Source organism: Marmota flaviventris, chromosome 19, assembly GCF_047511675.1.
Source record: "Marmota flaviventris isolate mMarFla1 chromosome 19, mMarFla1.hap1, whole genome shotgun sequence".
NCBI lineage: Eukaryota > Metazoa > Chordata > Mammalia > Rodentia > Sciuridae > Marmota > Marmota flaviventris.
Genome location: NC_092516.1, coordinates 20,204,175 through 20,215,394, shown reverse-complemented (window position 1 = coordinate 20,215,394; position 11,220 = coordinate 20,204,175). Strand labels below are relative to the sequence as shown.

The following is an 11,220-nucleotide window of genomic DNA, read 5'->3' as shown; positions in this document are numbered from 1 at the left end:
CTCCCCCAGGACCCTTTAGAGCCCCCTTTCTGGTACACACTTCCTGGTGCACACACTTAAGGCAGAACTGTACACAGCCATTTGGTTTTGGATGTTGGGATCACGGTCCCGTGCAAGGATCCTGGTTTTGTGGCGTTTCTGCCTTTCTTCCCACCATCCTGTCCCATCAGCACCCTGTTTGTTTATTCTATATCTTTGAATATCACTGTGTCCTTATAGGATACGGTGTTCAGGAGTGAATATGCTTTTACTGTTGTGTGAGATTGTTGTGCAATAGGTTTCACTCAATATGTGGGGCGCTGTAGTCTCTGCTCATTCTAGATCTGTCACATGGTACCCCATAGGGGCATCGACTGCATTTCACTCACATGTTGCCTTAAGTAGTGGACACCAGGGTGCCACCACCTCCTGGCACCACATTCCAGGCCACGATCAACATCCTTTTCGGTGTCCCTTCTGTGCTCGTGTGAAACTTCTCTAGCATACACACCCAGGACGGGGTTACGGGTCACACAGGTTAATCTCTCTGGCCTTCCACTTGAGGCTTCCCTCCTCCTCATCCTCCCCAGCACTTGGTACTGCCCAACTGTCTGATTTTCGCCAGCCTGGTGGGCCCAAGGGGCACAGTGTTTAATGTACTCCCATTGGATCACCATAATTTGGGGGATCTTGTCGCCTGCCCCTTGGCCCCGCTGGCTGCTCTAGGAATGGCTCCTTTTCCCACAGGACTTCCTTTTTGTGTGTTGTGTGTGTTTATTCTGAGGAGTTCCTTATATATTTCTGGGTAATTGCAAATAACTCAGAATGGCACTTTGTGAATCTAGGGATCCTTCACCGAATAGACATTCTTAATTTTAAGGTAGACACATTGTTTTGTTTTGAAGTTTGTTGCTTTTTGATTTATTTAAAATTAGTTAAGATATTTTCGTTTTCTTATGTTAGCTCATTTCTTTTCCTTTCACGTTGAGTCCGTAGAGTTCGTCTTGGTCCAGCTAGGACACCCTGGGCAGTGCCCTGGCTGGCCACTGTTCTGAGCGGTCCAGCACTGGTTCTCACTAGTTAATGCCAGGCTCTACTGGTTGGAAAAGATTGAACATCACCTTTAAACTATTTGATATGTACCTTTGTGTGTGAGACCAAGTTTTATTTTTTATCATAGAATGAGCCATTTTTCTCAGTTTTGTCTACTAAAAAAAGCCATTAATCTTTCACTGATATGTGGTATAATTTTTTCAAAAGTATGTCAACTCCTTAAAAATGTTTTATTGGACTGCGGTATTCCTTTGAATTTTATAACATGTAAATAATCCATGATGTAGTCTAGCTCTCCATCTTTTTTTGCGGAATTTTTGTATCCATTAGTAAATTTGAGCACATTAAAATTTTGTATTCAATCTCAACAGAATAAATGGGAGTAAACTTATATATACTTGAGAATTTCCATCTTCCTGGTCCTCATGTGACCCCTCCACTAAGATACTTGTGACAGAATCCATTATTTATTCCCTCACATCCATTCTTCTCCCTTCCAAAGTAACAGAACTCATGGCTTTTAGTGAAGTACAGGGAACCTCAATAAAGAGGCATCAGCTCCCTGGGTCTGTGAAACTGCATCTTGTAGATTCAACCAACAGTGGGTGCAAATATTAGGGGAAATAAATTCTCTCTGTGCTAAACAGGTACAGATTTTTTTGTCATTATTCCCTGAGCGATGCAGTATTCGGTACTGTATGTCATCAAGCTAGATGTGACCAAGGGCCAATTCAGGCCTGCCGGGTGGAAGTGGAAGAGGAGTGCTGCTACTTCCAGGAAGTGGCTCTAGCAGGCAGCACGTGTCCGTGTCTTTCCCCTTTGCTTACTTCCTGCCTGCTGCCTAGGAGTAGAGCAGTTCTATGGACAAGAGGGGACCTTCACAATGGGAGCCACATGGGAGGACAATGAGAAAGGGAATGGGCTCACCCTCCACGTAGGCACCTTGCCAGCCCCACAGCATTGACCTGGGGTAGTTACTTTATAGTAGTCCCCCCTTATCTTCAGGGTATATGTTCCAAGACAATCCCCCATCAATGTGTACCTAATGCTGTACACACTGTTTTTCCCTATAAATACATATGATTTATCAGTTAGATTTTAGTTTACAAGTTAGGCACAATAAGAGATCAACAACTAATAACCAAATAGAGCAGTTACAGCAATATACCGCAATAAAGGTTATATGAATGTGGTCTCAAAAATTCTTACTGGCTAGGCGCACATCTGTAATCCCAGCAACTCAGAAGGCTGAGGCAGGAGGATAGCAAGTTTGAGGCCAGCTGCAGCAACTTACTGAGACCCTGTCTCAAAATAAAAAGGGCTGGGGGGCTGGGGATTAGCTCAGTTGTTAGAGTGCTTGCCTTGTATGTGCAAGGCCCTGGGTTCAATTCCCAACACCACAAAAAAACAAAACGGGATGGGGATGTGACTCAGTGGTACAGTACCCCTGGGTTCAATCCCCAGTACCCATAATAAAAATAATTCTTACTGCACTGAGCTGTGTTTTGGACTGCAGTTGAACACAGATTACTGAAACCACAGAATGTGAAACCAAGGATAAGGAAGAACTTGCACATTGTTCCTGCACATGTGAACCCAAGGCCTGCTTCAGAGAAGCCCTCAACCTCCCTGAGCAGCTCCAATACCCGTTACCAGGTCTATGACTCCACGTGCTGGACTTCTCCATGAGACTCCAGAATTTGTCTTGGATTTCTGGGGTCTTAAAGTTGCATCTTCAAATAGCTATAATAATTTTACTTTTCAATAGAGTTTACTAAATGTAGTTTGGAGCCGGTTGTCTCAGCGGCTCAGGAGACTGAGACAGAAGGATCTCTAGTCCAAAGCCAGCCTCAGCAAAAGGGAGGCGCTAACCAACTCCGTGAGACCCTGTCTCTAAATAAAATACAGAATAGTGCTAGGGATGGGGCTCAGGGGTGGAGTGCCCCTGACTTCAATCCTTGGTGCCATCACGGCCTCGCCCCCCCTCCAAAAAAAAAAAAATAATGTAGCTTTGAGTTCATGCCGGGCCACTAAAAAACTACTCAAAGGCGTCCTGGGGCTGGGCTCCTGCCTCACCCTGCAGGTGGCCGTGTCCTTATGCTCAGAGCCCCTGCCTGCACTACACGTGACCGCCAGAGGGCGCAAGAGCTCCGGACCCCACTGCGGCCTGGGCGGCGGAGGACGCTTCTCTCAATGGACATGTCAGTGTCCACAGTGGAAGCTCAGGACTAGGGAACCCGAAGGAGACAGAAGGCGGCTCAACTTCTCTCAGCATTTACTGAGACGTACGACGCCGCCGGCCAAGCGCCGGGAGGAGGAAGCTGACTGCTGGGAGCGCCCGGCGTGGCTGCAGAGATTTACTATTTCCAAATCCCTTGCGATCCCATTATCTCCTGATTAGCAAGAAGCCTGCCAAGTGGGCGTTCCAGATAAAACCACTGAGATCGGCCAAGTCACGGGGACAACCTTCAGGTGGGCGGTCCCGGCAGGCCCAGGCGCGGGGTTGCCATGGCGCCGGTCCGCGGAGCCTCGGGGGTTGCAGCCTAGGACCGGGTTCCCGATTACCCGGGAGACCCAGGCCGCCAGTCACGTGACGCGGGAGGCTGGCGGCTCCTTTGAGGCTTCCGTAGTCCGGGCGGGTCACGTGCCGAGGGCTTGCACCTCCGCCGCCGGCCCCCGCATCACATGACAGGCTCCCGGGCAACATGGCCGCCGCCGTGGTGCAGCGCTGGGGTTGAGCGACAGCGACCGTGCTGCGCCCCTGCCCGGGGTGAGGGGGGGCCTCAACATGGGAGCGGGGCCAGGCCCGCCTTAACCCTATCCTGTCCCCAACGTCACCTGAATTCCATGTGTCCCCTCTGCGCGGTGGTCTTCGGGGAGAGCATGACAGGGCCCGGGGTCCTCCCCAGCCATGCTTATGCTCCGGGGCGAGCTCCTTACCCGACTCAGGGCGCGCTAGGATCCCCAGGGTTCTCTCCGACCTCCTTTCTCCAGCCTCCTCCTCTCGCAGGTGGATCGTCGGTGGGACCGGAGCGCGGGGGCGCGCGCGCCCCCCGGGACCATGGCCGGCTCCGACACCACGCCCTTCCTCAGCCAGGCGGATGACCCAGAGGACGGGCCGGTGCCTGGCACCCCGGGGTTGCCGGGATCTGTGGGGAACGCCAAGTCCGGGGAGCCCGAGATCCCGGATCGCGAGGGGTTGCAGCGCATCACCGGCTTGTCGCCGGCGCACTCGGCCCTCATAGTGGCCGTGCTGTGCTACATCAACCTCCTGAACTACATGGACCGCTTCACCGTGGCCGGTAGGTTCACTTCTGCCGGGGAGGGAGCGGGGTGCCCAGGATGGGGCCGCCTCCCCGGCTCATCCCGAGCGCTCTCCTTCCAGGCGTCCTCCCAGACATCGAGCAGTTCTTCGACATCGGAGACAGTAGCTCTGGCCTCATCCAGACCGGTGAGTGGAGGCCACTCTTGGCCACACACAGCAGCAGTTATTTCTCCAGGGGCCTCATTAATAAGGGAGGTAGTGACTTTGATTTTGCTCGGGACTGACCGGTTAAGCTAAGGCATCACATTTAAAGGGGGAGTCCATTCGGAGTAAATCTCTGCTCTTCTGCTTACTGTGTGGTGATAGGTAAGTGCCCTCGTCTCTAAGGCTCCTTCTCTTTGTCTATAAGATAGAACTAGTAAGAACAGATTGTCTCTTAGGACCAATTTGAGAATTAAATGAATTTATGCTTGCAAAGTGTCTAGTGCAGTGTTTGGTATGTGATAGGCACCCTTTATAGATAATGGCAGGAGAAAGTGTCTGGAAAGGTGAATTTTCCTTGTTCAGATCTTTGGGATGCAGGGAAAGCAAAGCCAGGTCCAAAGTCTTCTTTTCCTTCCTTCCCTCCATCATTCCTCAAATGTTTCTGAGTACCTACTATGAGCCAACTGCTGGAGGAAGTGATGATACATCTATAGGACTTTACCAAGACAGCAGTCAGTATCTTCAAATCTTTCTACTGGGGGAGGAATTGGCCATTCCTATTATTATCCCTGTTTTGCATAGGAAGTAGGTAACATCACTGGCATCTTTTATAAGAAACTGAGGCTTGGAGATGAGTTTTGCCCAGGGTCAAGTTCCAGACAGAGTAGGAATTTTAATTCTCGCAGTGTTCTTTTTTCTACTCCAGACCAATGAGGAACTTAAGGTATGAAAGTCTGGAGAAACAAGCATGTGATCATAGGTCAGTGTTGTAAACCCCCAGAGAGTTACGTTGGATGGAACTGGCAATCTGTGCAGGGCGGGAGGCAGTTTTCAGTAAAACTTTCAATTGAAATGAGATCATTCTCCATAAGGATGAAGTATTATGTGAAATAAAATAAGTGTGGTAGGCAGGGACTGGCTATGTGGTGATTTGGAAAGCTATCTAGTCTGGAATCTAAAGGAGCCAAGCTCTGTGAACTCAGGGGAGAGGAGAATATGTTCCAGATAGAAGGGGCCAGAAGGGGCCCAAACCCTTAAGATGATATTGACCTTGGCAATTGGGCTATTGGATGCAGAGGGGAAAGGAAAGTGGGTGGCTGTGAGGTTGACCAGATGGACGGGCTAGCTCGGGGCATCCTGGGCCACTAAGCTGAGCTTGGGTTTTGGTTTAGGCTGGGTGGGAGGGACTGGTATGGCGCCAGGACCATCCATTCTAAGTGGGAGTTTGGGAAAGATGTTGAAGATGGGGACATCCGGCACTGACGGGTTACAGGACTGGGACGTGGGGATGGTGCCGTGTCCGGGGGTGAGGGGGCTCTCTCGTGCTTTAGTGTTTCCTGCATCTTGTATCCCTGAGCTGGGGTGGGAGTTGGGGGGCCACGGAGCTGGGGCTGGGCTGTGACTCTCTCCTTCCTCCCAGTGTTCATCTCCAGTTACATGGTGTTGGCACCTGTGTTTGGCTACCTGGGTGACAGGTACAATCGGAAGTATCTCATGTGCGGGGGCATTGCCTTCTGGTCCCTGGTGACACTGGGGTCATCCTTCATCCCCAGAGAGGTGAGGCCCCGAGCTGGTTCCTGCTTCTGGCCACTCCCCACACCCCCATCAGTTTGCCGCTGCTCCTTGGAGTCATTTCAGCCCGGGCGCAGTGGTCCCTGCCACCTTCTGCCCTCTCCTTGCCTGGGTTCATCTCCACCCGTCCGCTTCCTCTTTCTTTCAGAACCTTCTTCTGTTTGTCACCCCGTCCCCCTGGTCATTTGCTCCTCCCCTCCATACCTAAATGCTCATGTTTCTCTGCCTTGGAAAAAACCCTTCCCCTTCCTGGTCCGATTTCCTGAGAGGGCCCTTGAGCTCAGGGCCAGTGTGGGCGAGGGGACAGCCAGGGAGCGGCTCTCACTCTTTGCCCAACTTCCTCAGTTCCCACTCACCCTCGAGTGCTGCCAGCTGACTTCTGCCCCCACCACTCCATTGAACTTGCTCTTGCCCAAGTCAACAATGGCCTCCCAGTTGCCAAATGGGGCTCCCACTTCCTAGATCTGCTCCTGTTTGATCTCCTGGGAGCCCCCGGCACCCCTGGCCCACTTTGTCCTTCTGGAAGCTCTCTTCTGACTTCTCGATGCATGTTCTGATTTCCCTCGCACCCCCCTGGCTGTGGCTTCTGGGCTCCTTTGGAATCTCCTCCATCTGCTGTCACCCTGGCCTCGGTCCTCAGCCCCAGGCCCCAGGTGTACTCTCCTTGGTTGATTGTACCATGTCCTTAGCTTCAGGTGTCTGGCAGACACCTAAGGTCCTTATTCACCTTTGTCTTGGTGGGAGGGGCGTGGTAGCCACTAAGGTTTGTTTGGCACCTACTGTGTGCGAGGGAATGAGTAGACCTTTACTATGCAGGCCTCACAGTAGCTGTGTGAACAAGTTATTGTTATTCCCCTTTTGCAGATGAGGAAACTGAGGCTCAGAGAGGTTAAGTTACTTTCTCAAAGTCCCAGCTAGTAAGTAGTGAACCAGGATTCCAGCCAGGTCTGTCTGATTCTAAAGCCCAGGTTTCTCCTGCTGTGCCCGCCACCTCCCCAGCAAGGCTGGGAGGCTGACTCCAGGGTGGGCTGCCACCTCCCCTGTTCTTCCCCAGCGTTTCTGGCTGCTCCTCCTGACCCGGGGCCTGGTGGGGGTCGGGGAGGCCAGTTACTCCACCATCGCGCCCACTCTCATCGCTGACCTGTTTGTGGCCGACCAGCGGAGTCGCATGCTCAGCGTGTTCTACTTTGCCATCCCAGTGGGCAGGTGAGCTGGCCTTGGGCCTGGTGAGGGGCAGAGGGCCGAGGTGTGGGGCTCGACTGACTGGCTGTCCCTTTTTCCCTCCTTTCCCCTAGTGGTCTGGGTTATATCGCAGGCTCCAAAGTGAAGGATGTGGCTGGGGACTGGCACTGGGCTCTGAGGGTGAGTTCGGTCATGTCCTGGAGGGAGGTCAGGGACATTCTCACTGAGCCCCCTTTCTGCCCTTCAGACACCTCCTTCTGTGGCAGTGCTCACTCTCTGAGCCTGCAGGAAACCTGGTGCCCTCACCATGAAGCCATGTGCTTGTGGGTATCAGAGCCCATGTAAAACTGTAGGCCCTAGAAAGTGGCTGCATTTGCTTTTAGCTTTTATAGTGGAAAGCCCCAGGGTGAGCATCAGGTAAAGCTGGATCCAGGGCTCCCACACTGTCAAAGGAAGGAGATCATTCTGTGTTTAGCTTCCTGTCCTTGATGCTAGCTTCATCTTCAGGTGTGTGAAACTCTAAATGATTCTCTTTCACCTGAGCAACCTGGGTATGTTGGATCCTTGGGCAATAATCCTGGTGGTGATGATATGTGGTTCACAGGCCTCCCATGAAATCAGCCACCAGCATTGGGGGTTAGTGGTGCTAATTTTGGCCAAGTCTGAGATGCTGTTTGAACCACGTAGATTGACAGCAGTGTGTGTGGGGGGTGCTTTCTCAAAAGAAAACTAGGGTTCTGTTATCAAAGGAAGCAAAGTTAGCCTTGCAGAAATAAGGTGGCCCCCAGTGACACCCCCCATTTCTCAAATGGGGGCTTGGCTTCCTTGAGCCGACACCCGAGGGTCTTCTCCGCTGTCACTCTCCCCCAGCCCAGAGATTGAGTGTGTCCTGCCCTGTGCCCTTTCCTGAATCCTGCTGTTTCCCCAGGTGACACCAGGTCTAGGAGTGGTGGCTGTCCTGCTGCTGTTCCTGGTAGTACGGGAGCCACCACGGGGAGCTGTGGAACGTCACTCAGATTCGCCACCCCTGAACCCCACCTCGTGGTGGGCAGATCTGAGGGCTCTGGCAAGAAAGTGAGTTCAATCCCTTCCCAGTCCAGCATCTGAGGCTCCGGCATCTATGGAGGCTGAAGCGGGCCCGGACTTAGTTGTCTGCCAGTTGCCCAGTAGTGACTAGGACAGTCCCGTTGCTACTGCCCCCTTGTGTCAGCGTCCTGAATCGCAGGCCAGGACCAGCGGGCTAGCCTCCACTCCCAGGGTTCTGACTTCAAAAATTAAGCCAGGAGGGGAGAAGGGTGGTCCCTTCCTACCGGGACCGCTGCAGGACCTGACCCCTCCCTCCCCCGTGTCCGCAGTCCCAGTTTCACCCTGTCTTCCCTGGGCTTCACTGCCGTGGCCTTTGTCACGGGCTCCCTGGCGCTCTGGGCGCCCGCCTTCCTGCTGCGTTCCCGTGTGGTCCTGGGGGAGACTCCCCCCTGCCTCCCTGGAGACTCCTGCTCTTCCTCTGACAGGTACCCAGATGGGGCGGGCGGGCGGGGCCGCCTGAGGGTGGCAGGGGTGGAGAGCCTGGGATTCGGGATCGGGCAGGAGGCTGAAGCCTGGCTCTGTGGCAGAGTCTCAGTCTCAGGGTCCGGGACACGTGGCGGGATAGCATCTCCTCTCAGGGGTCCGTGGACCGTGGGTGCTTTTCCTGAATAGACCTGGGTGCAAGGGTGGCTGGGATGAACCATCTTCCCCCCCAGGCCAGGGGGACCCGGCGGGGCCCTTGCAGGCTGAGGGTCTAGTCCCCACGCCCCACCCCCACCCCCTAGTCTCATCTTCGGGCTCATCACCTGCTTGACCGGGGTCCTGGGTGTGGGCCTGGGCGTGGAGATCAGCCGCCGCCTCCGCCGCTCCAATCCTCGGGCCGACCCTCTGGTCTGCGCCGCTGGCCTCCTGGGCTCTGCACCCTTCCTCTTTCTGTCCCTCGCCTGTGCCCGTGGTAGCATCGTGGCCACCTACGTAAGTAGCTAGCAGGGGTCAAGGGGACGTTCTGGGTTCACGGTGGAGGAACTGGGGTCAGCCAGCAGAGTGGTTCAGAGCCTACTCAAAGCGGAATGCCTGGTTTCAAATCCCATCTCTGGTCTTTCCCATCTGTGTGACATTGAGCAAGTAGCTTAACCTGTCTGTGCTCAGTTTTTTTAATCTGTAACATGGGACCTGCCTCACAGAGGTGTGGTGAGAAGGGGTTAGTGAATGAGCCTGGTATGTAGTAGACCCTTCTTATTGTGAGACCCCCACCCCTCCCACCCCTCAGATTTTCATCTTTATTGGGGAGACCCTGCTGTCTATGAACTGGGCCATTGTGGCTGACATTCTGCTGGTGAGTAGCTGGCAGCTCCAGGGTGAGCCTAGAGGCTGATGGGAGCAGGGATTGGGGTCAGGGGACATCGCTGGCTCTGAATCGTGGCCTTTCCTCCTTTAAAACCCAACCCCCCATTAACCTCTGGATGCAGCCCCGGGGTGCCTGTAGTCCTGGCCTGGTCTTAACCTTGGGCCCAGACTGAGCCTTGGCCCTGGCCTGGCCCCTGCCTCTTGCCCTGGAGCCCCCCTGAGTCCCACTCCTCCCCCAGTACGTGGTGATTCCCACTCGACGCTCCACTGCCGAGGCATTCCAGATTGTGCTGTCCCACCTGCTGGGCGACGCGGGGAGCCCCTACCTCATTGGCCTGGTGAGCCCCTGGGCTGGGACGGGGTGGGGGACAGGCCCTCACTTGCAGCACTAGCTGGTGGCCTGAGCCGGGGCGGGCGGCGCACTCGTCCCCGTTAGGCACCTCTGCCTGGTGTCTCTCCTACCTCCCCTCCAATGCTGGGAGCTCTGGGCTCGCCCGGGGTCCAACCTCCTTCCCTTCCTCGGGCTCCATGTTCCTTTTCCCTGATGTCCAGGGGTCCCCGTCCCCGGCTCCTGCCTGGCTCCCTCCAACTCCTTCTCCTCCTTGCAGATCTCTGACCGCCTCCGTCGGAGCTGGCCGCCCTCCTTCCTGTCCGAGTTTCGGGCCCTGCAGCTGTCCCTCATGCTCTGTGCCTTTGTGGGGGCGCTGGGCGGTGCAGCCTTCCTGGGCACCGCCATCTTCATCGAGGGTGACCGCCGGCGGGCCCAGCTGCATGCGCAGGGTCAGTGCGGCCTGCTGTGGCCACCGTCACAGTACCGTGTGTCTGTCTGTCCAGGCCTGTGTGCCCGGCATCTCCCAGTCTTCCTCTGTCCCCCCTTCAGTTTTGGGTCTGTCTGTCCCGCACGCTGATCCCTGTCTGTGTCTGTGGTTCCTGCTGCTGCTCCTTCTGTGTCCCATGCCCGTCTGTCCCCCCACTGGCTCTGCCTGTTTCTTCATCCCTGGCTCTGACCCCTCCCCACAGGGCTCCTGCCCGAGGCCGGGTCCACGGACGACCGCATTGTGGTTCCCCAGCGAGGCCGCTCCACCCGGGTCCCGGTGTCCAGCGTGCTCATCTGAAGCTGTGTCACTTTGTCACTCGTCTGTCTGCAGATCTGCTGCAGCTGGCCCTGGGCCACCCCACAGGGTTCCCTGGTCCCAGACCCTTGACCTGGCCCATTTCAGGAGGAGACCCCGGGCTGTGTCCCCGCTCCCTGACACTACATGGGCATCACAGAGGAGGATAGGGTCTGGGAGGGGACATCCCCTCTGCCCGGTGGCCCCGGGGCTTGGTGCTATTTGTAATGGGAATAAAATTTGTAGCCAGACCGCACGTGCCTGCTGGAGTCTCTCTGGGTGCTAGTGGCCTCCGACCTCTGGCTGTGGGGATGCCCCATCTCCAGCCTCAGTGCTCCTGGGAACTGTGCGGTCACTCCTGTGGGGAGTCCCTGTCTTCTGGGCTGGGTGACCCCGAGGGAGGACTGCTCTCTGAGCTGGTTCAGTGTGACTGTGAGTCATGCCTGTGCTGCTCAGGAGCCCCCTCCTCCCGGCAGGCAG

General features: G+C 55.1%; 2 protein-coding genes across 2 annotated transcripts in view; both read left to right on the top strand.

The window, feature by feature from the left end:
• Nucleotides 1–1,676, top strand: part of Nfatc2ip (nuclear factor of activated T cells 2 interacting protein) — a 10,922-nt gene extending 9,246 nt beyond the window's left edge. The window contains exon 8 of the mRNA XM_027948544.3: nt 1–1,676. This exon is cut by the window's left edge and continues 677 nt beyond it. The gene's annotated coding sequence lies outside the window, so the exon portion shown is untranslated.
• Nucleotides 1,677–3,701: 2,025 nt separating this feature from the next.
• Nucleotides 3,702–10,992, top strand: Spns1 (SPNS lysolipid transporter 1, lysophospholipid). The gene is made up of 13 exons (XM_027948547.3): nt 3,702–3,802; nt 4,043–4,334; nt 4,418–4,483; nt 5,922–6,058; nt 7,128–7,279; nt 7,369–7,435; nt 8,184–8,329; nt 8,611–8,766; nt 9,067–9,256; nt 9,552–9,617; nt 9,868–9,966; nt 10,237–10,408; nt 10,649–10,992. The coding sequence occupies exons 2-13, from the start codon at nt 4,094–4,096 to the stop codon at nt 10,741–10,743; spliced, it is 1,587 nt and encodes a 528-aa protein (XP_027804348.3). The 5' UTR covers nt 3,702–3,802; nt 4,043–4,093; the 3' UTR covers nt 10,744–10,992.
• Nucleotides 10,993–11,220: the final 228 nt, after the last annotated feature.